This window comes from Tachyglossus aculeatus, chromosome X1, assembly GCF_015852505.1.
Source record: "Tachyglossus aculeatus isolate mTacAcu1 chromosome X1, mTacAcu1.pri, whole genome shotgun sequence".
In the NCBI taxonomy this organism is placed as follows: Eukaryota; Metazoa; Chordata; class Mammalia; order Monotremata; family Tachyglossidae; genus Tachyglossus; species Tachyglossus aculeatus.
The window spans coordinates 105,080,957-105,105,631 of record NC_052101.1 but is presented as its reverse complement, the minus strand read 5'-3'; the positions used below and the strand labels follow the sequence as shown (position 1 = coordinate 105,105,631).

General features: G+C 42.7%; 1 protein-coding gene across 1 annotated transcript in view; it reads left to right on the top strand.

The window, feature by feature from the left end:
• Window positions 1-24,675, top strand: part of CNTN6 (contactin 6) — a 320,129-nt gene that overhangs the window by 78,534 nt on the left and 216,920 nt on the right. The window contains exons 2-3 of the mRNA XM_038772802.1: window positions 1,193-1,319; window positions 12,313-12,488. Coding sequence (XP_038628730.1) covers window positions 1,193-1,319; window positions 12,313-12,488 — 303 coding nt within the window. The remainder of the gene's footprint in view (window positions 1-1,192; window positions 1,320-12,312; window positions 12,489-24,675) is intronic.

Sequence of the window (24,675 nt, the reverse complement as noted above, 5' to 3'; positions counted from 1 at the left end):
GCTGGCGCGGATACAAGACAATCAGGTTGGGCACAGTCCCTGTCCCACATGGGGCTGACAGTCTTAATCCCCATTTCACATATGAGACAACTGAGGCATAGAGAAGTTAAGTGACTTGCCCAAGGTCACACAGCAGGCTAGTGGCAGATCTGGGTTTAAAACCCAGGTCCTATTACTTGCAAGCCTGGGCTCTTTCCACTATGCTATGCTGCTTCAGAAGGAAATAGTTATTTTGTAAAGCTACTTCCAAAATAATCAATCCTGGAATTTGCCAAACATGATCATCGATGTCGATAAAATTATATTGGCTTCATGGTACCCAAATATACCCACAGACACACATATCACCAGATGGGATTGTATGGTTCCCTAATAGATCATTGCCCAGTAACAATATCTGTCAGCTGTGATAGAAATAGGGAAAATAAGACACGTTATGTGGTCATAAAGAGACTAGAAGAGGACTGCATAGCAGCAGTGCTCCAGAAAGCAATGCCTTCTTGTCCTCCCAACAAGGTGAATCTCAGGAAGACAAAATCACCTGCTTTGTGGACAGCAATTCATAGAAAATTGGTGGATGGACATGGGAAGGATAGACCAAGATATTCCACAACAGGCCATAAATTAAGCCCCCTTCATAGTCAAGTAGAAAGAGCATGGGCCTTAAGCCTGGTGTGGGCAGGGATTGTCTCTATTACTGAATTATACTTCCCAAGTGCTTAGTACAGTGCTCTGCACACAGTAAGCGCTCAACAAACACAATTGAATGCATGGGAGTCAGGGGACCTGGGAATCAGGAAACCTGGGTTCTAATTCCTGCTCTGCCTCTTACTTGCTCTGAGACATCAGACATATCACTTAAATTCTTTGGGCTTGTTTCCTCATCTGAAAAATGGATTTGTTTTCCCTCCCCATTGGACCATGAGGCCCATGTGGCACAGGGAGTCTGTTGGATCTGGTTATCTTCTACCTACCCCAATGCCTTGAACAGTGCCTGACATGTAGTAAGGTTAATAAATACAATAATACTAATAATATACCCCTGCATTTAGTCAAGTGTTTGGCACGTTACTAAAGAATACTTACTATTATTAATCTTACGCTTCAAGTCAAAGGAAAGAAATGAGCTTAGGCCATTCAGGAGTACATGAGGGAGTCTTATCTTACATTAGTATTATTTTTTTTTCCACAGGCGAAGGTGTCCTACATGGCCCTGTCTTTGTGCGGGAGCCTTATGACATTACTTACTCTTTGAATGGGAAGGATTCCAAAGTTATCTTCAACTGCACAGCTAATGGATACCCATCACCATATTACAGGTGAGAACCTACATCCGGTCACAATGTTTATGGAAAACGTTTGCTGGAATTTGGTAACATTAAAAGCCACCTTCAGATATTTTAGGTAAATGACTCTGAATAGGGTGAGCCATCACCAATTCACAGTATATTTACAATATACAGTATTTGTCAGTTCATAGTTAAAAAAGGTATATCTGAAATAAGTAGTTCACTTTCCTCCCTTGAGCTTTGAGCCAAATGTTCAGTATACAAAAGTGTATGTTCAATTCTGAAGGAACGTATGAATTTTAAGCAAAAGAGTGTTTAATAATGATCAATGAATGTAGAGATAAGCCTCATTATCACCAAGCATTTAGTGTGTTTTCATATGCTAGGCAAGAAAAAAAAATCTCCACAGCATTTTCTCAGGCTCAATATTGAAACAAATTCCTAAAGCTCCGGCTGGATTTACTTCTGCTACCCAGAGCCAAACAGCAAACCCATCCAATTTTGCATGTATTTAATAAGTGTGAATTTATCCTTCTGTGGTCCCTTTTGGGTTGTGACTTAGCCTGGTTGCATATTAACCAAACATCAGCTGAATATTAGTGTTGAGAACACTAGTCCTGGCATATAAATGAAAAAAAAGTTATCCGATTTTCTGTGAAGACGGTAGAATAAAACAGAAAAAGTTGCCAAAAAAAATCCAGTTAGTCAGGAAACAATACTCATTTGAAGATGTAAACAAAAAGATCAATCTTATCGACTGCTTAGCTCCAACTTAATTGTTACCACTACCTCCTACTCAAGTCCAGCTCTCTCACTAGTCATGCTAAATTATTGAGTTTTCCCTTTGTCATTATGGCCAGAGCACCTCACCCCAGACATACAGTGGCAAACCTCCCAGTCAAACAAAGCCCTTTTGCAAACAAATTGATTAATAGTAAAATGAAAAATACAGTGGGATTGAAGAGGGTACCATAAGAACATCAAAAGTCACTTTCTTCCTTCTTAAATTAAGGATGTTGAAACTCTTCATTTAGCAACTACCAAGTAATTTCTACCATTATTTGAAATAAAATGCCTAACCAATGGAAAGGTGGTTTCTGATTTTTTTCTCCTTAGGAAAGCCTGAGTTCCATCTTAATTTTAAAACTATTTTAAAGGCAAAAATCTTTAACAAAATTTGATTGGTTTGTTTCATTCCATCCCCAAATCAACCACAGAGTTCAGTTTTGTAATATTTTAGTCCTGGATTATCTAAACTGGCTGCCTACCTACCCGCTATTCACTTCCTACTCATTGTATAAAATGCAAACCTTGTAATGGTAGAATCAGAAGAGTGAAACTGTAGATCTAATGAATAATTGAAAGGGCATAAAAATCTGTTTTCTTACCTCATAAATCAGCATTAAGTGATTTTTTCCCCTGTCCAGAGTGAAATAACATACCACAGAGCCAGAGCTACAGGAGGGAGAGAAGATGTATTTTAATCTTCTCCTGAACTAGGTTTATACATATCTGTGAGCATTCAGTGTCATTTCTGTTGACCATGTGATTTTCAATCCTGTTTTTTCCTCCGCATTCTCAAATCCACCTCTTCTTGTCCATCCAAATGACTCACTGTCCTGTTCTAGATGCTTACCCATATCCTGGCTAGGCCACTCTATGAGTCTCCGTGCCTTCAGCCTCTCCCCTCTCCAGTCCATTCTCATTTTTCCAAAAATCATTCTACCCATGTCAGAAGCCTCCAATGGCTACCCACTTTTCACCACATCAAGCAGAAACTCCCTTTTTTTTAGGTTTTAATGGTATATGTTAAGTGCTTCCTATGTGCCAAGGACTGTACTGCAGGCTGGGGAAGGTACAAACTAATCAGGTTGGACACAGCCCATGTTCCATATGGGGCTCACAGTCTTAATCCCCATTTTGCCAATGAGGTAACTGAGACGCAGGGAAGTTAAGTGAGTTGCCCAGGGTCACACAGTGATGGAGCTGATATTAGAACCCAGGTCCTTCTGATTCCCAGGCCTGTGCTCTATTCACTGTGAGCCCGATGTTGGGTAGGGACCGTCTCTATATGTTGCTGATTTGTACTTCCCAAGTGTGTAGTACAGTGCTCTGCACACAGTACGCACTCAATAAATACGATTGATTGAATGAATGAATGCTTCTGCTGGACCTGATTCCTGACCTTTGGCTTTAAGGCAATCCACCAGTTCTCTATCTCTAACATTGTTTCTCTCTCCTTCCACTGTATCTCATTTCACACTGGCACTTTGTTCAAGGCCTTCCTCCTGTCTTGAATTCTCTCTCCCTTCAAATCTTCCAGGCCAAAGCTTACCCCATCTTCAAAGCTCTCCTGAATTCCCACCTTCCTCAGGAGGCATCCTGAGATCAGTTTTCTTCTCTTCTGCTCACATTCTCCCAACTGTCACGTAAGCAATCACAGCTATCCATAGCACTCTTCTACAAGAAGCAGCATGGCCTAGTGGATAGAGCACAGGCTTGGGAGACAGAAGGACCTAGGTTCTAATCTCCGCTCCACAATTTTTCTGCTTTGTGACCTTAGGCAAGTCACTTAACTTTTCTGTGCCTCGGTTACCTCATCTGTAGATTGTAGGTAGAGATTTTGAGCCCCATGTGGGACAGGGACTATGTCCAACCTGATGAGCTTGTGTCTAACCCAGGGCTTGACACATAGTAAGTGCTTAACAAATACCTTCATTATTATTATTGCTAATTGATTTACTCACTGTACTATAAGATTCTTGTGAACAGTGATTGTGACTACCAACCCCATTATATCATACTCTGCAAAGTGCACCTAGTAAATATCATCGATTGCTGTTATTTAATCACTTATATGTTCATCTATCCATCTTTCCAGTCTTTCTTCCTATCAGTAATTTAGTCCATCTCTGACCCCCATATTAGATTGTAAACTTCTGGAGGACAAGGATGCTATCTTTATTATTTACCATTATTGTTCTTTCTCAAATGCTCAGTACAGTGCCTGTCCTAGTGGAAAGAGCGTGGACATGGGAGTCGGAGGACCTGGGTTCTAGTCCTGGCTCAGCCAGTTGCTTGCTGTATAACCATGGCCAAGTCAATCAATCAATCAATCAATCGTATTTATTGAGCGCTTACTGTGTGCAGAGCACTGTAATAAGCGCTTGGGAAGTACAAGTTGACAACATATAGAGACAGTCCCTACCCAACAGTGGGCTCACAGTCTAGAAGGGGGAGACAGAGAACAAAACCAAACATATTAACAAAATAAAATAAATAGAATAGATATGTACAAGTAAAATGAATAGAGTAATAAATAAGTACAAACATATATACATATATACAGGTGCTGTGGGGAAGGGAAGGAGGTAAGGCAGGGGGGTGGAGAGGGGAAGGAGGGAGACAGGAAGGAGGGGGCTCAGTCTGGGAAGGCCTCCTGGAGGAGGTGACCTCTCAGTAGGGCCTTGAAGGGAGGAAGAGAGCTAGCTTGGCGGATGTTGGGAGGGAGGGCATTCCAGGCCAGGGGGATGACGTGGGCCGGGGGTCGACGGCGGGACAGGCGAGAACGAGGCACGGTGAGGAGATTAGTGGCAGAGGAGCGGAGGGTGCGGGCTGGACTGTAGAAGGAGAGAAGGGAGGTGAGGTAGGAGGGGGCGAGGTGACAGAGAGCCTTGAAGCCGAGGGTGAGGAGTTTCTGCCTGATGCGCAGGTTGATTGGTAGCCACTGGAGATTTCTGAGGAGATTATGTGCTTACTATGTTCTTAGCACTGGACTAAGTTCTGAATTAGATACAAGATAATCAGGTTGGACACAGTCCCTGTCCCATATGGAGCTCATGGTTTAGGTTGGAGGAAGTGGGATTTAATCTCCAATTTACAGATGAAGAATCTGAGGCACAGAAGAGTTAAGTAACTTAACCAAGGTCACACAGCAGAGAAGTGGCAGAGTTAGAATTAGAACCCAGGTCCTCCAGTTCACCCTGCTTATTGTTATGTTGTACTCTCCCAAGTGCTTAGTGGAGTGGAGTGTTCTGCACAGAGTAAGCAACTTCTCTATGCCTCTGTTCTCCCTCCAACTTAGACTGTGAGACCCATGCGGGACAGGGACTGTGTCCAACCTAATTGACTTGTATCTACCCCATTGCTTAGATCAAGCAAAAACTCCTCACTCTCCGCTTCAAGGCTCTCCATCACCTAGCCCCCTCCTACCTCACCTCCCTTCTCTCCTTCTATAGCCCAGCCCACACCCTCCGCTCCTCTACCACTAACCTCCTCACTGTGCCTCATTCTCGCCTGTCCTGCCATTGACCCCCGGCCCACGTCCTTCCCCTGGCCTGGAATGCCCTCCCTCTGCACATCCGCCAAACTAGCTCTCTTCCTCCTTTCAAAGCCCTACTGAGAGCTCACCTCCTCCAGGAGGCCTTTCCAGACTGAGCCTCCTTTTTCCTCTCCTCCTCCCCATCCCCCCACCTTACCTCCTTCCCCTCCCCATAGCACTTGTATATATTTGTATAGATTTATTACTCTACTTATTTTACTTGTACATATTTACCATTCTATTTATTTTGTTAATGTGCATATAGCTATAATTCTATTTATTCTGACGATTTTGCCAACTGTCTACATGTTTTGTTTTGTTGTCTGTCACCCCCTTCTAGACTGTGAGCCCATTGTTGGGTAGGGACTGTCTCTATATGTTGCCGACTTGTACTTCCCAAGCGCTTAGTACAGTGCTCTGCACACACAGTAAGTGCTCAATAAATACGATTGAATGAATAAATGAACAGTGTTTGACACATAGTAAGTGCTTAAAAAATACCATGAAACCATAAAACAAGTGGGTGTTTGATAAAAATTATTGATCGATTGATTCAAAAAAATCATCACAAGTACTGCAGAACCTCTGGATCCACCTCTAGGATGCAGATACTTAGAAGCAGGAAACCCAAAAGAGTTCATGATTTGAATACCTCACAATTTCCAGGAACACCCAAAAGAGCTGATTTTAGGTGTGGGTGAAATAAGCGATGCTAGTTCATGATTTGAATACCTCACAATTTCCAGGAACACTTTACCACATTTGGCAGAACCAATAGTGATGATTCCCCCCTCCCTTTTTAATGGCATTTGTTAAGCGCTTACTATGTGCCAAGCACTGTTCTAAATACTGTAGTAGATATAAGTTAATCAGGTTGGACAAAGTCCCTGTCCCACCAAATGAGCCTCACAGTCTAAGGAAGCCTAAGTACTTTTTCCTTCCTCTCTTGGTTAGAACACTGGGGACAGTGACATTTTGTATCCCTGGACCCAGGAGGAAGTGAGGATCAGAAAGTAATACTTGTTGTAGTTTAAGTTCTGCTTCTTAAACTACTTAATTGTTGCACTGAGCCCCAGGTCGGGATCGAAAGCTGGAACCAAATCCTTTGAACTTTGAGTGATGCATAAATTTTTAAGGACAACTCCCTAGCAAACACTTTTAATTAAGATTTTCCTGCTTCCCAATGTGTGGATCAAATAGCAAGAATAATGCTGAAATGCATAGTTCATTGAGATTCACAGAGGGAGAAAGGGTAACTAAGGTGACACTAGAAGCAGCATGGCTCAGTGGAAAGAGCACGGGCTTTGGAGTCAGAGGTCATGGGTTCAAATTCCGGCTCTGCCAATTGTCAGCTGTATGATTTTGGGCAAGTTACTTAACTTCTCTGTGCCTCAGTTACCTCATCTGTAAAATGGGGATTAAGACTGTGAGCCCCCTGTGGGACAACCTGATCACCTTGTAACCTCCCCAGCGTTTAAAATAGTGCTCTGCACAAAATAAGTGCTTAATAAATGCCATTATTATTATTATCATTATTATTATACTGTGTACTATTACAAGGCAGAAATTAACATTCTAACCTTGATTTGGAGTGTGTGTGTGTGTGTGTGTGTGTGTGTGTGTGTGTGTGTGTGTGGCTAGATAGTCTCTCACCTTCCATTGTCTGAAGATGAGCTGAGGACTAAAAAGATGATTTCCTTAGTCACTAGGCCATGTGACCCCAAATTTGAGTTACCGGTTATCAAGCTAAAATACAGTGTGGAATACTGGAAGGGTTGTTTGAACCTGTATGACCCCCTCACCAAATCCCCAAATCCCCATCTTCCACCCCTTCTTCTCCACAGAGATTTGTGTCAAGAAATGAGATTGGGATAGCACTGTGCTCTGGTCTGGGAGGTAGGTGGTTAATTTCTGATTGGGGCAGCTAGCAAATAGAGAGAGGTTGGTAGGGGATGCCTGGGAAAATATGCTCCGTGTCTTGGGAACAAGGAGCAAGATTTGTGTGAAGGAAAAAACAGTGTCAGAGAAGTTCCTCAAAAATATGGTCTTTGGCTTGTGCTGGGATGAGAAAACTACAGAGGTACCACCGTTAACCTCCTTTACCTGCTGTTTAAGACAGACCTTGACTCCCTCCAATTGGAGGTTTTCTCCTGCCTGACCACTACATTTCTGGGTGGCTTTAATGGGGAAGAACTACATGCCCCCAAGGTTGCCACAGAGGTGTAAGTGGGTGATAATTACCCTGGGTAAAGGGGTCAAGGGGCAAAGGTGAAGGACATTTCATCTCCTACAGATGCTCAGAATTGATAGCAGATAAAGTAGAAAAGAAAGAGTCTTTTCATTTCCATGATTCAAAGAAGAAGGTGCATCACATTTTCATGTACCTTAAATGAATTTTCCTTTTCCCACCCATAAACATTTTCTTAGCTTGTGAATGCATGCCCTTTATGGTACAGACTGACTTTTCCTCAAAGACACACACACATACATGTGCGCGCACGCGCACACACACACGCACACACACACAAAATGTTAGGTTTAAATATATATTTTAAAAAGTCAAATTTATACACTTAAAGATAAAGAATGAATATCTGTAAAATTATTTAACAATGTGACTAGGACCCAATAAAAAGACAGTTCTAATAATTGGTTTGTTGTTTAAGATAGAGCTAAACATCAAAACTGAGAGAACATCTATTTAAAATTTCCTTTTAGTCTTGATAGGTGAGTTGTAAAGACTTTTGGAGAAAACTGAATTTCCAGGATTAATCATCTTCTCGGAGAGCACTTAAAACTTGTCTGGGTGGGTCAGTTCCATGTTTCGATCAGGATTTTCCTGTAGAACTCCATTTTTGACTAAGGCATCCTGGGGCAAACCCAACATTAAGTGTCACTCTAAATTAGGTAACGGTTAGAAAGTGCTGGCACGGCTGATATTTTTGGAAGCCCCCAGGACCATGAGTCATGCCTCTGAACCATTCCCGTGTACTTTGTCGTTAGCATGTTCTCTTGTTTGACAAATGCCATCTGGGCAATTTCCAGCTCTCAGCCCAATCTCCCATCCCACTAGCACCCCATGAGTTCTCCAGAGTCTGGACAGGCTGAGAGTAGGATGAGGACTGCATTTTGGATTATCAGCACAACCCTAGCCCTCAGATGTGCATGCAAAAAGTTATAATTTCCCCCAAAATAGCCATTGCCCTGACCTTCATCTAATGTTTTCCAGCCCTCATGTACTCAGTTGGAAAAAAAAATGTACTTTCCTCCTAATGTTATTTGGAAACTGAGTCAGATAATTGGTTGTGCTTTTTAGATTACAGGTGGATTCCATTAACTTTTGAACTTGCCATTACATTTGCCCTATGAATCATGATCCATGCAGCATATTTTGTTCTTAAAAATACAGACTAGAGGAACTCAGACTGACTACTGAAGTTGAGGACTTAGTATCCATCACGTCGCCGACCAGTATATACATGCCAATGTTGGTGGGCTTGGGCCTAATCAAAATCAAATCCATTAGATCAAAATCCTAAAGAGATGCTGTCAGCCACTTAGTCCCACCCCTTTCCACAGCTGGAAATTTAGAAAGCATAGCTAGTGACTTTTTCAAATGTTCGTGGCATCCAACTCATTTTACAGTTTTTCATCCTATAAATGTAGACCTATGAATCTAATTCAGGATTCCAGACAGTTATTCACATGTTTGTTGCCCCAATGGCAACAAGCAGGGATTTGTCAGCTCCTTGAACACAGGGATCATGTCTACTACTTCTGTTGTACTCTCTGAAGTGCTTAGTATTGTGCTCTGTACAAACTAAGCACTCAATGAATACCATTGATTGATTGATTGGATGGATGGGATGAGAGCTCTGTGGAAATCACCAGCACCAAAATAAATTCCTTTGTTCAGGGTCTCAATCCCAAAATTTTGGGGACTGGACCGAAGCTCACCCATGGCTGTTAGTGAGAGGGAGACGCCATCATCCAATGTAACATTTCTTTGGTTTGGCCTGTTGAATGGTTTATCTTAGTTTGGAGGGGAAATCATTCAGGCTCGCAGACCAACCACTAGATATGAATAATTGGTGTTTGGGTTATTGTAAGGCATGTCAGTCAAGAGGTCTGGCTTTAATCATAAAGCACTTCAATCCATGAGGCCACACTAGGATTAATATGACTTTAAGAGGAATGGTTTGAAATAATCTTTTAAGCCTTATTTCATACCTGATATTAGAACGTTGTTCTTAGCCATTCAGTGCTATCATTAAGCACGTGGATGACAATCACACGAAATCATTAATACTCATTACTCCTTCATTGATTCAAACATATTAATTCGGACCCAGCCCACACCAGGAGTTGAACCCCTGATCTATGCACACAGTTTAATAATCATTGTACCATAGTGATTAGAATGATTATGGGGATCCTGTGAAAAATTCATTTGCTGCAACTAAGCCAACAACTTTGTATTTGTGTTGAAAAACAATTATAGAGCTTAATTAGGAGCATGTAATGATGACAGCAGTTATTTCAGTGATTGATTTCAAAATTAAAGAGAGCTGGCAAATGAAATATCAGTATATCCTTTGCTTTGAAAACTAAAGGGAAAATCAGGGTCCAAGATCGTGCACTGTAAGCAAATTATGAACTAGTGTATTGCCCTCTAGTGCGGAATTTGCTTGCTTCCTAAGAATGGCTTTGGGATAAGGCTGCACTCTCAATCATGCTTTTCTTGATAAATATAGAAAATGAATAGAGACATGAGAATTTTAGCTGCTAAATTGGTAATAACTGCAGCCAAGCTAGATGTGACGGTTTTACTGATGCTTTTTTAAGCAACTTGCAAATATGTTGTACTGGTTCAAGCTAAATTACTTAGAGCTTCAGGAATGTTCAGAGCTAGCCATTAATTTGATATTTGATCAATCACTTCTCCCCTTTAAAAGGGCATACATTCATCTAAGTCTATGTTCCTTGTCTTCCTTTGAACGTATTTGTCAAGATTCCCCTGTATGTTGTTACGAGATGTTACTGAACTATTCGATGACATTCAGAATAATTCTGCAAAGTGTTTTTCTCTCTCCTGCAAATGCTTCTCACTACCAAATTACCAGGAGAAGGCTACTATTTTGGAATTGCCACTTTCAAATTTCATGATTGAATTTCAACTCTGTATTCAAGTTAAAGAGTTTTTTTTCTCAACATATATGTGTGTGTTGTTTCAGCAGGCTGTATAGTTTGTAAAGTTGAGCTTGGTTTTCTGAAGGAGTTTAATTTCTAAAACTAATCATACCTCCTGCAAAATAAATGTCTGTGTATGGCACTTCAGTAAGTTAATTCACTTATTAAAGGAGTGTTGAGGTGACTAATGGTTAAGACATAAGACTTTTCACTTCCTACAATAAAACTTGTAATGCTGTATTTGTTTTATTTGAAGTATAATTTTAGTTTGACATTTCTAAGTACCTCCAAAATATTACCAACATGATTAATTTTCCAAATAACAGACTAATAGAGATAAATCTTCTTCTGAAACAGCCAGGTTATTATTGTTGCTTTATCAGTCTGAAACTGGAATTATAAAATCTTTGCCTGCTTTCTTCCTGCCATGTGAACTCTTTTCAGATTTCTATCTCAAAATCATTTCTGACATTCTATTTTGTAATATCAATTGTATGTGTTCAGGTTCAATATATATTATTTTTAAAGTAACTGCAGGACAAGGTGTAAGGGACTACCAATTTAAAATACAACTTTTCCCCAATATGAACCCTTCAGAATGTAAGGACATCCAAAATGTCATAGTGAATAAAACCAATGGTCAGTTTGGTGGTTTGTGTCCTATAGATGGAACCAAGAAGGTGATGGTTGCATTCCTTTACATTCATCTTCATGGCACAGTAAGTGTCATTTAGCATTCCCAAATTTTCTCTGGAAGAATCTGTCATATGTTTACCTCTTTAAGCATTCCTGAACTGCTCGATATCTAGATTTTTACCCTTTACCATCCCTAACATTCCCTCTAATAGTCTATTTTGGAACTACCGTCCATGAAATTATCTAAACCCTTTGGGAAGCTATTCATCTTTTTTGCCTATGATATTTTTCTTTGTCAATGAACTCCATATGTTTTGTGAAAAAAGTGTTTTCTTTTGTGGGTTTTGAACCTACCACCTCTAAGGTTTAGGAGGTCTTCTCCCCTTTGTCCTCGTGGTTTGGAATTTGGTGCACAGCAATTTGGTGGTCACATTATTCGTACCCTCCTTGATTTTGGAAACATCAAACCCTTCTCTGCCTACATTTTAATTCTTCACATTCGTTTTTGTTGATGCTTGAAAGTCATATGAACAATGAGTGTTGTTTTTTAAATGGAGTTATTAATGGCATTAATCTCATCTTCTCTAAAACAGTCACTGAATGATATTTATCCAGAGTTCATGTGGGCAGAGCACTGAAGTAAACACCTGGGAGAGTATAAAACAATAGAGTTGGTAGACATGATCCCTGCCCTCAGGGAGCATACATCTTCATTAGCGATAACATTAACATCTTCTTTCAACAAGTTTGTATGACTGGGATGTATTTGACCACACTTTTATTGTTGCAGGAAATATGAAAGTACACTGCTTCAAGCAAGTATGAATCGAATCAATAAATTATAAGTGTAATTTGATTTTTTTTTTCCCCTCCAAGGTGGAAGCAAAATGGCACAGACATCGATTTTACCATGAGTTATCACTTCAGGTTGGTTGGAGGCAGCCTGGTCATCAGTAACCCACATAAAAATCAGGACTTTGGAACATACCAGTGTTTGGCTACAAATTCGTTTGGAACAATTCTTAGCCGGAAGGCGAAGCTTCGATTTGCATGTAAGTTTGAACAAAAAAGTGCTCCTTCCATATCTCTTCGTGAAAAGATTTCCACTTAATAGGCCATAGTCAGCCTACTCAATTACTTGCTCAAAAAGAAAAATAATTTATGCCAGGTGAATAATTAAGAATGTCGATTCCATTTCTTTTTTTCCAAAGTGTCCCTTTGAATTGCATTTCCCTTTAATAGGCTCTTCTTTTTCCATCTTGATTAAGGTTTCTTTGTAAATATTAATTCTAAGCCTTCTGCCCCTTAGGGATTTTCGAGGCTCAGGGGTTACAGAGAACGAAATCTCCTTGCTACTCCCTCCCTCATTTTCCAATATAGGAAGGCTAAGGCTGCTTCCAGGAGAGACTTCTCCCCAGACAGCAAATGTGCGGATCTCCTTCCCCATCCTGCATCCCTCTCCCCACCTCCACCCATCTTCATCTTTTACATATTTGCACTGTGCTAGGGCTGGGTGTTGGGGGGCATGCATTAGCTCCATGGAAGTCAGCATTGGCTTGAGAAAAGTACTGTGCAGCTTCTACAGGGGAGAGAATCAGGTTCAATGAGATCACCCATTTAATTCCTTAACCTGACTGATTCACTACTAGCTACTGAAAATAGAGAAAATAGAGTGCAATTGTGTTCAGCCTTTTTTGGCTAAAAGGAGAAACCTGAATGAACAGAAGTCTTCTCTTTTAGAAAAAACAATGATGTATCCTCCAACTAGATAGTGGAGGGAAATAAAATGGTTGGAAAATGCAGGCTCTACATTTATTGTAATGATGTCCAGCGGCGACCCATAAATGTCATCCGAGTAATTACCTCTGTGACATTTCGGGACATTAACAAATGCACAATAAATATACTACCTTTTGCATACTGGATATGTTGTTGCAGATGGCTGAAATGTTTCGAGCTAGATCTGTGTGAAAGGCTAGTTTGGCTGTAGTTATGGATGTTGATTTGAACAAGTGGAAGATTTGTTTTGGTCTCCCACCCATCTTTCCAATTTTCATGGGGGTGATTTAATTTCACTGGCATTCTCAAAAGGGATTTCTTGGGGAGCCACCCCTTTGGGGACCTAATATGAAAGTCTGCACTGTCTTTTACTATGAAAATGCAATTGTTTTCAAACCTCATTAATAAAACATCTGTCGAAAGCCAACCTTATGCAGCTATTTCAGACATCAGTAAATGTATTAATTATTCATCTTGTTCTATTTCTCATAGCAAATCTCATGTCCCAAAGGCTATATAAAGGAGACATTAGAGGTTGTATTGGTTCATACACTTTTTCTTGATGCAAAGTTCACTACATTTTCTGATGTGTGTGCTGAATTTCTTCCTTCTTGCCTTGGTTTTTTGTGCCCGAAAGCAATAGGTTGTCTTTCATGAACATTGCTTTTAGCACTGGTAAAGGCATCACCTGAATTCATTTCTGCTAACTGGAATAAAATAGAGAAAGGAAAATACTCCAGTGATCGGTAAGATATGTCAAATACAGGCTATATTTGGAATTAAGAAAATCAAAGATAATTGCAGTACTTGATTCTCTGCATTTCAACTAATGTTATCACTTAGAAAAACAACAGGAAGCAAAATGCTGATCATAATGTTTCGTGCGAAGGAAACATCATTTCAAATACCTTAATGAATTTTCCATATGGATTTTTAGTCTGATTCTCTCCAGGGCACACTCCCTGGCGAGGCAGGCGCAAGCACAATCTGCACCTCTTCCCAGAACAGGTCCTTGAAGGAAAATGACCATATTTTCCAGAGCTCAAATCAAGCCAGGGGACAGGGAAGGGAAAGGAGGTATGGAAGCAAGGCAGTAAGGGAGAGCAACAGAGAGGCTGCAAAAGAAATAAAAGAGAGATAGAGAGAGAGGGAGGCTGAGAAATGAGGTGGGCACAGAGACACTTGGCCAGGATAGCAATTACTTACAAGCCTAGACACACACACCATCAAGCATACACACTCTTGCACAGTTACACAAAGTTAATTATTCACCAGGACTATGATCTCTCTGACCTACAGCAGTCAACTGATGCAAGCACTTAGTACAGTGCTCTGCACACAGTAAGCGCTCAATAAATACGATTGAATGAGTGAATGAATGATGCTCCTGTAATTACCCAGCACCTATTGGCTGGACCACTCAGCTCTGCTCCTCCATACTGGGTCGCTGCACTGGGCTTCTGTCTGAATGATGTTGATATGGTAGTTGGGCTCACCAGCTCTGCAAGGGCAGAAGTTAGGACACTGGCAACAATTTAGCCTAGAGCAGTAGAGCAACAGAAGCAGCAGTAGAGGGGGATCAGTAGCAGCACCGAATGCTATGACTTAGAGGTAGCCATTGTACTATGCAGCCCTCTTCCCCTTGCTGCCACTGTATGGCCGCCATGTCACATGCTACTGCAGCTTAGGCTGTTATTTATTATTAATAATAATAATAATAATGGCATTTATTAAGCACTTACTACGTGCAAAGCACTGGAGAGGTTACAAGGTGATCAGGTTGTCCCACGGGGGCTCACATTCTTCATCTCCATTTTACAGATGAGGTAACTGAGGCCCACGGAATAATAGTAATAATAATAATGACGGTATTTGTTAAGCACTTACTATGTGGAAAGCACTGTTGTAAGCACTGGGGAGGTTACAAGATGATCAGGTTGTCCCATGGGAGCTCACAGTCTTAATCCCCATTTTACATATGAGGGAACCGAGGCACAGAGAAGTTAAGTGACTTGCCCAAAGTCACACAGCTGACAATTGGCAGAGCTGGGATCTGAACCCATGACCACTAACTCCAAAGCCCATGCTCTTTCCACTGAGCCACGCTGTTTCTCAGAGCCAGGCTGCTCTCCATTGTAGCTGGGGAGCAGCCCTTATTGCAATGGAAATGATAGTGTGAGAGGAAGTGGCAGCTGCAGGGTCTAGACTGTGAGCCTGTTGTTGGGTAGGGACCATCTCTATATGTTGCCAACTTGTACTTCCCAAGCACTTAGTACAGTGCTCTGCACACAGTAAGTGCTCAATAAATACGATTGAATGAATGAATGAGTATGGTTACAGGCGAGGAGGAGGCTGCACTGCACCATGGCTTCTCCTTACCTGTCGCTGACACTGATCTTCCATGCTGGGTTGCTCCGCTCTGCCCCTCCATACTGGGCTGACTGCCTGCTTTTTGGGAGCGGCATGAAGGTCAAATATTCAAGATCGTTCCACCCGACTTGGGACTTGTCTCCCCTTGGTGTACCTTGTAGCCAGGCAATGTGTCACTTTATTTTGTATGTTCTAAATACTGAGAATAGTGCATTACATCATGTGGGTGCTCAATAAATGGCAATGGCATTTATTAAGCACTTACTATGTGCAAAGCACTATTCTAAGCACTGTAGAGGTTACAATGTGATCAATCAATCAATCATATTTATTGAGCACTTACTGTGTGCAGAGCACTGTACTAAGCGCTTGGGAAGTACAAGTTGGCAACATATAGAGACAGTCCCTACCCAACAGTGGGCTTACAGTCTAGAAGGGGGAGACAGAGAACAAAACCAAACATATTAATCAAAATAAAATAAATAGAATAGATATGTACAAGTAAAATAGAGTAATAAATATGTACAAACATATATACATATATACAGGTGCTGTGGGGAAGAGAAGGAGGTAAGACGGGGGGATGGAGAGGGGGACGAAGGGGAGAGGAAGGAAGGGGCTCAGTCTGGGAAGGCCTCCTGGAGGAGGTGAGCTCTCAGTAGGGCCTTGAAGGGAGGAAGAGAGCTAGCTTGGCGGATGGGCAGAGGGAGGGTATTCCAGGCCTGGGGGATGACGTGGGCCGGGGGTCGACGGCGGGACAGGTGAGAACGAGGCACGGTGAGGAGATTAGCGGGAGAGGAGCGGAGGGTGTGGGCTGGGCTGTAGAAGGAGAGAAGTGAGGTGAGGTAGGAGGGGGCGAGGTGAAGGAGAGCCTTGAAGCTGAGGGTGAGGAGTTTCTGCCTGATTCACAGGTTGATTGGTAGCCACTGGAGATTTTTGAGGAGGGGAGTAACATGCCCAGAGCGTTTCTGGACAAAGACAATCCGGGCAGCAGCATGAAGTATGGATTGAAGTGGGGAGAGACACGAGGATGGGAGATCAGAGAGGAGGCTGATGCAGTAGTCCAGACGGGATAGGATGAGAGCTTGAACGAGCAGGGTAGCGGTTTGGATGGAGAGGAAAGGGCGGATCTTGGCAATGTTGCGGAGCAACAGATTGTCCCAGTCTTAATCCCTATTTTACAGATGAGGTAACTGAGGCCCAGAGAAGTGAAGTGACTGGCCCAAAGTCACACAGCTGAGAAGTGGCAGAGCCGAGATTTGAACCCATGATCTCTGACTCCAAAGCCCTGGCTCTTTCCACTGAGCCACACTGCCTCTCTATCTTTACTACTACTACTACTACTACTACTACTACTACTACTTGTCACCTATCTTATAGTAAGGAACAGATCTGATCTGAGTTCTTGCTTGGGAGCTCACCTCCTCCAAGAGGCCTTCCCAGACTGAGCCCCCCTTTTCCTCTCCTCCTCCCCATCCCCCTGGCCCTACCTCCTTCCCCTCCCCACAGCACCTGTATATATGTTTGTACAGATTTATTACTCTATTTTACTTGTACATATTTACTATTCTATTTATTTTGTTAATGATGTGCATCTAGCTTTAATTCTATTTGTTCTGATGTCTTGACACCTGTCCACATGTTTTGTTTTGTTGTCTGTCTCCGCATTCTGGACTGTGAGCCCGTTGTTGGGTAGGGATCGTCTCTATATGTTGCCAACTTGTACTTTCCAAGCACTTAGTCCAGTGTTCTGCACACAGTAAGCACTCAATAAATACGATTGAATGAATGAATGAATAACATCTATGACAACTAGAATATCTTAGCCTAGCTGTAGTGTCAGGGACTCTACCCAGCCCATCTCCCCTAGAGTCTTCAAAGGCATTTACTGTGGGGTCCTCGTAGGCAAAAGACTGTGCACTCTAGTTGATTGATTGATTGATTGGCATTACTGTCAGCCACCCTATGCAGGAACCTTCTCCAGATCCACCCTCAAATGGCATTTTGTGCCAGCAGGGTGCTATATCTAGACAGCAGACATGCATCGCACAGAGCTCAGCAAGGAATTGGAGTGTTTACCTCCCATATTTTAAACCTATTCAAACTTTCCTGCAGAAAAGCTGCAATTCAGGGAAAAGAGTGGTTGGTGGTTAAACTTTTCAGATTCGCTACACTTGTCTTGGTCCCCTTTAAGGACTGATATACCCTACAGTAATTATGCACACATCTGTAATTTCTTTTAATGTCTGTCTCCCCCTCTAGATTGTAAACTCCTTGTTGCATTGTGCTCTCCCAACTGCTTATTCATTCATTCAATTGTATTTGAGTGCTTACTGTGTGCAGAGCACTGCACTAAGGGTTTGGGAAGTACACGTTGGCAACATATAGAGATGGTCCTCACCCAAAAACGGGCTCACAGTCTAGAAGTACAGCAGCGTGAGAAGCTTGAGAAGCAGCGTGGCTCTGTGGAAAGAGTACAGGCTTGGGAGTCAGAAGTTGTGGGTCCAAATCCCTGCTCTGCCAATTGTCAGCTGTGTGACTTTGGGCAAGTCACTTCACTTCTCTGTACCTCAGTTACCTCATTTGTAAAATGGGGATTAAGACTGTGAACCCCCTATGGGACAATCTGATCACCTTGTAACCTCCCCAGCGCTTAGAACAGTGCTTTGCACATAGTAAGCGCTTCATAAATGCCATTATTTTTATTATTATTATTAGTGCTCTGCATACAGTAAGAGCTCAATAAATAGCACTGATTGGCTGCTTTTACTGTTCAAATGATTCAAATAATTGCTTAATTCTACACAGTGGTGGTGATATTAGCTTTGCCGAGGGGAGCGTCTCTAAGGTCTCACTGTGGTCATACAGCGAGAACTGCCCCGGGCATTGGCAACCATCCAGTCTAAATTAATTAAAATATTTTCTCAATTTTACGCCCCAAATAATAAAACAGGGAAATATTTACAATGATTTGGAGAAGAGAGACTACATGCTAATGGAATAATTCACATATACTAACATGGACACCAATGGAGGATCAGTAACTTGTCAACTGTATCTGGGATGAGTTGTTCTGGGCATTCAGAATGACCCCAAACTTCCACCTCCATTCCCATTCCAAATGTTTATGTGCACATAAAATGTTCATATGTACATTACCAGGAGAATGGCTGATGGGAGCAAGGGAAGGGGGAAGGTAGGACGAGGAAGAGGGGTGCCTGGAGGGGTGGTGAATGGGAAGGAGATATATTCATTCATTCATTCATTCAATCGTATTTATTGAGTGCTTACTGCGTGCAGAGCACTGTACTAAGCACTTGGGAAGTACAAGTTGGCAACATATAGAGACGGTCCCTACCCAACGGGCACAAGCTTCTTAGGTGCCCTGAATAGCAAAACTCTGATAACATTTCACTGATAACATTTCACTCATTTATCAGGGCTTGGATCCCATTCCCCTTAGCATCTACACGTTTCCTCCCTTGGACTGATTTTGGCATCAGAAAAAGCTCCTTGAGGACAGGGACCACGCATGTCTTTAGCTTCTATTGTATTCTTCCCGGCATTTAGAAGCATGGAGAAGCAGCATGGCTCAGAGGAAAGAGCATGGGCATGGCAGTCAGAGGTCATGGGTTCAAATCCCAGCTCTGCCACTTAGCTGTGTGACTTTGGGCAACTCACTTAAGTTCTCTGTGCCTTGGTTCCCTCATCTGGAAACTGGGGATGAAGACTGTGAGCCCCATGTGGGACAACCTGATTACCTTTTAGCCCCCCAGTGCTTAGAACAGTGCTTGGCACATAGTAAGTGCCTAACAAATCCTATTATTATTATTACATATGACCGTACTCCATTGATTGACTGATTGGTTCTGACTACCATGGGTTTACTTCTCCCAGAAGTGGAATTTACCTCTTTAAACTTATGATTTCAGTCATCAGAGGCTGAATCTTGCTTCAGACTTAGTTGTACCCTTGTATCTCAGTAGGAGTCAATACTCCCCGTAACCCTTCTACAAATGCAATACATGTAGGAAAATTATGTTACTAAGAAAGCTATCAAATTAAATTCTTGAATTAGATCCTAACTCAAGTCTGCCTTTCTCCTCTTCAGTTACTCAGCGGGTGTCTAATAATTTAGGACTCCTCCTGTTATCAATGTGGCATTCTGGAGTGATAAACCTGCTTTGACTTTTAGAATTACTTGTAGCTGCTTTGCATTTCTTTTATCTCTCAAGGAGGTTAGTGATAAAGGTTGGCTGTAGACTTTTTACTTTCATATGCACATTAATGAATTATTTTGCACTTGTTTGATAGAACTCTGCACCTGTCATTGATATTTAAAACATCATCTTCATGAAAATCTAGATGGGTGCTTAGAATAAAACCCAAGATTTCAGTTCGGGCTGTTTTGTGAAGCAAGCTTCACAAAGTTTCATTCATTCAATCGTATTTATTGAGCACTTTGTGCAGAGCACTGTAGTAAGCGCTTGGGAAGTACAAATCGGCAACATATAGAGACGGTCCCTACCCTCCTGTCTCACAAGCCCGCAACCTTGGTGTCATCCTCGACTCCGCTCTCTCGTTCACCCCTCACATCCAAGCCGTCACCAAAACCTGCCAGTCTCAGCTCCGCAACGTTGCCAAGATCCGCCCTTTCCTCTCCATCCAAACCGCTACCCTGCTCGTTCAAGCTCTCATCCTATCCCGTCTGGACTACTGTATCAGCCTCCTCTCCAATATCCCATCCTCTTGTCTCTCCCCACTTCAATCCATACTTCATGCCACTGCTCAGATTGTCTTTGTCCAGAAATGCTCTGGGCATGTTACTCCCCTCATCAAAAATCTCCAGTGGCTACCAATCAACCTACGCATCAAGCAAAAACTCCTCTCTCTCGGGTTCAAGTCTCTCCATCACCTCGCTCTCTCCTACCTCACCTCCCTTCTCTCCTTCTACAGCCCAGCCCGCACCCTCCGCTCCTCTGTCGCTAATCTCTTCACCGTGCCTCATTCTCCCCGTCCCGCTATCGACCCCCGGCCCACGTCATCCCCCTGGCCTGGAATGCCCTCCCTCCCCACATCTGCCAAGCTAGCTCTCTTCCTCCCTTCAAGGCCCTACTGAGAGCTCACCTCCTCCAGGAGGCCTTCCCAGACTGAGCCCTCTCCATCCCCCCCACCTTACCTCCTTCCCTTCCCCACAGCACCTGTATATATGTATATATGTTTATATGTATTTATTACTCTATCTTACTTGTACATATCTATTCTATTTATTTTATTTTGTTAATATGTTTTGTTCTCTGTCTTCCCCTTCTAGACTGTGAGCCCACTGTTGGGTAGGGACCGTCTCTATATGTTGCCAACTTGTACTTCCCAAGTGCTTAGTACAGTGCTCTGCACACAGTAAGCGCTCAATAAATATGATTGATAGAAGGGGGAGACAGACAACAAAACAAAAGAAGTAGACAGGTGTCAAAACAGTCTGAACAAATAGAATTATAGCTATGTGCACATCATTAATAAAATATAATAAATATGTACAAATAAAATAGAGTAATGAATATGTACAGATATATACAAGTGCTGTGGGGAGGGGAAAGGGGCACGGGAGGAGGAGGAGAGGAAAAAAGGGGGGGTCAGTCTGGGAAGGCCTCCTGGAGGAGGTGAGCTCCCAAAAGGGCCCTGAAGGGAGGAAGATAGCTAGCTTAGTGGATGTGTGAAGGGGGTTAGTTGAAGGTGGAATTTGTTGAGAATTGAAGTTTTAACAAATGCCACTCTATTATGCATCATCCCAGTGATGATTGTTAAATGATGACCCAAAGGACTTCCAAAAGTTCATTTAAATGACTAGGGCATGAAGAGTTGAAGAGGCTAGAAAGAAAGATGTGAAAAAGTGATACTGAAGGAGGAGATGGTAAGTTCCTTGAGGGCAAGAATCATGGATGTTTAGAATATAGCCTCCCAGGCATTTGTTTATTAGAGTATTCTCCACACTGTAGGTGCCCAGTTCGTAACACTGATTGATTGCATTTTTAACTAATCAGTATTTGCCTTCCCACTTCCCCAGGAAAGGGTTTGTATGAGAACTGCCTTAGGGAATCCTCTGGAAGCAGTGGACAGATCTGGTCATGGGGAGCTGAGATGAGCCCAGTAGAACTTACTGATTCTTCTGTTTCATTCCTTCCTCAAACTAATAATAATACTTGTGGTATTTGTTAAGCATTTGTTCATTCTATAGTATTTATTGAGTGCTTACGGTGTGCAGAACACTGTACTAAGCACTTGGGAGAGTACAATACAGCAATAAACGGGCACATTCCTTGCCCACAATGGCTCAGTGGAAAAAGAGCCCGGGCATTGGAGTCAGAGGGCATGGGTTCAAATCCCGGCTCCGCCAATTATCAGCCGTGTGACTTTGGGCAAGTCACTTCACTTCTCTGTGCCTCAGTTCCCTCATCTGTAAAATGGGGATTAAAACTGTGACCCCTCCATGGGACAACCTGATCACCTTGTAACCTCCCCAGTGCTTAGAACAGTGCTTTGCACATAGTAAGCGCTTAACAAATACCATCATTATAATTATCCAAACCGCTACCACATTAGTACAGTATACACATTGTGAAGCAGCGTGGCTCAGTAGAAAAAGAGCCCGGGCTTTGGAGTCAGAGGTCATGGGTTCAAATCCCGGCTCCGCCAATTATCAGCCGTGCGACTTTGGGCAAGTCACTTCACTTCTCTGTGCCTCAGTTCCCTCATCTGGAAAATGGGGATTAAGACTGTGAGCCCCCCGTGGGACAACCTGATCACCTTGTAACCTCCCCGGCGCTTAGAACAGTGCTTTGCACATAGTAAGTGCTTAACAAATACCATCATTATAATTATCCAAACCGCTACCACATTAGTACAGTGTATGCATTGTGAAGCGGCGTGGCTCAGTGGAAAAAGAGCCCGGGCTTTGGAGTCAGAGGGCATGGGTTCAAATTCCGGCTCCGCCAGTTATCAGCCGTGTGACTTTGGGCAAGTCACTTCACTTCTCTGTGCCTCAGTTCCCTCATCTGTAAAATGAGGATTAAGACTGTGAGCTGCCCATGGGACAACCTGATCACCTTGTAACCTTCCCAGCGCTTAGAACAGTGCTTCGCACATAGTAAGCGCTTAACAAATACCATCATTATAATTATGATTACCATTTCTACCACTGCCATCAGATTGGTCCTACCTCCCCTTCCATCATTATAATCTATGGGGAAATCCTTGCCAAGGAGAACATCTCTTTTTCCTACTGCTCCCTTCCAGGCTGGTCTGCCTACTGTAGTGGGCTCCCAAGTGCTCATTGCATTGTCACACTGTTGGAGATTGTTCTTTCCCATATAATAATAATACTTTTAGCATTTGATAAATACTTACTAGGTGATAAGTGCTGGTGTAGCTGCAAGATAGTCCTATCAGATACAGCCCATATTGTATATTGGGGCTCACAGTCTAAGAGGGTGGAGAACAATCAAATCAATCAATCAATCGTATTTATTGAGCACTTACTGTGTGCAGAGCACTGTACTAAGTGCTTGGGAAGTACAAGTTGGCAACATATAGAGACAGTCCCTACCCAACAGTGGGCTCACAGTCTAGAAGGGGGAGACAGAGAACAAAACCAAACATATTAACAAAATAAAATAAATAGAATAGATATGTACAAGTAAAATAAATTAATAAATAGAGTAATAAATATGTACAAACATATATACATATATACAGGTGCTGTGGGGAAGGGAAGGAGGTAAAACGGGGGATGGAGAGGGGGATGAGGGGGAGAGGAAGGAAGGGGCTCAGTCTGGGAAGGCCTCCTGGAGGAGGTGAGCTCTCAGTAGGGCCTTGAAGGGAGGAAGAGAGCTAGCTTGGTGGATGGGCAGAGGGAGGGCATTTCAGGCCGGGGGAGGACATGGGCCGGGGGTCGACGGCGGGACAGGCGAGAACGAGGCACGGTGAGGAGATTAGTGGCAGAGGAGCGGAGGTTGCGGGCTGGGCTGTAGAAGGAGAGAAGGGAGGTGAGGTAGGAGGGGGCGAGGTGATGGACAGCCTTGAAGCCGAGGGTGAGGAGTTTCTGCCTGATGCGCAGATTGATTGGTAGCCACTGGAGATTTTTGAGGAGGGGAGTAACATGCCCAGAGCATTTCTGGACAAAGACAATCCGGGCAGCAGCATGAAGTAGGGGTTGAAGTGGGGAGAGACAAGAGGATGGGAAATCAGAGAGAAGGCTGATGCAGTAGTCCAGATGGGATAGGATGACAACTTGAACGAGCAGGGTAGCGGTTTCGATGGAGAGGAAAGGGTGGATCTTGGCAATGTTGCGGAGCTGAGACCGGCAGGTTTTGGTGATGGCTTGGATGTGATGGGTGAATGAGAGAGCGGAGTTGAGGATGACACCAAGGTTGCGGGCTTGTGAGACGGGAAGGATGTAGTTCTTTCCCATTTTATAGATAAGGGAACCGTGGTGCAGAGAGGTTGATGACTTACCCAAATTCATACTGAAGCCTAGGGGCAGTGACAGAGCTGGAACTAGAATCCATCTCTTTTGACTTCGGGCCCTGGTTTCGTTCCATTTTTCCATGCTGCTTCCTCTGTGACTTTATGTTACTTATTCTGCATTCCCAGTTTGCATATCACCCCTTCAGTTGTTTACAAAAAAAATCTTGGCTATGCTTCTCTCATCTATTCTCACGTTTCCTATCTATAAGTATTATGATACTTGGTAATTGATCACTTTGTGCCAAACACAGTGATAAATGCAAGATTGGTCAGTTTAGACATAGGGCCTGTCCCTATCAATCTATCTTTTCCCCATTTTACAGATGAGAAAACTGGAGCACAGGAAAGTCAAGTGACTTGTTCAAGGTCACACAGCAAACCACTGGGAAATCAATCAATCGTATTTATTGAGCGCTTACTATGTGCAGAGCACTGTACTAAGCGCTTGGGAAGTACAAATTGGCAACACATAGAGACAGTCCCTACCCAACAGTGGGCTCACAGTCTAAAAGGGGGAGACAGAGAACAGAACCAAACATACCAACAAAATAAAATAGGATAGAAATG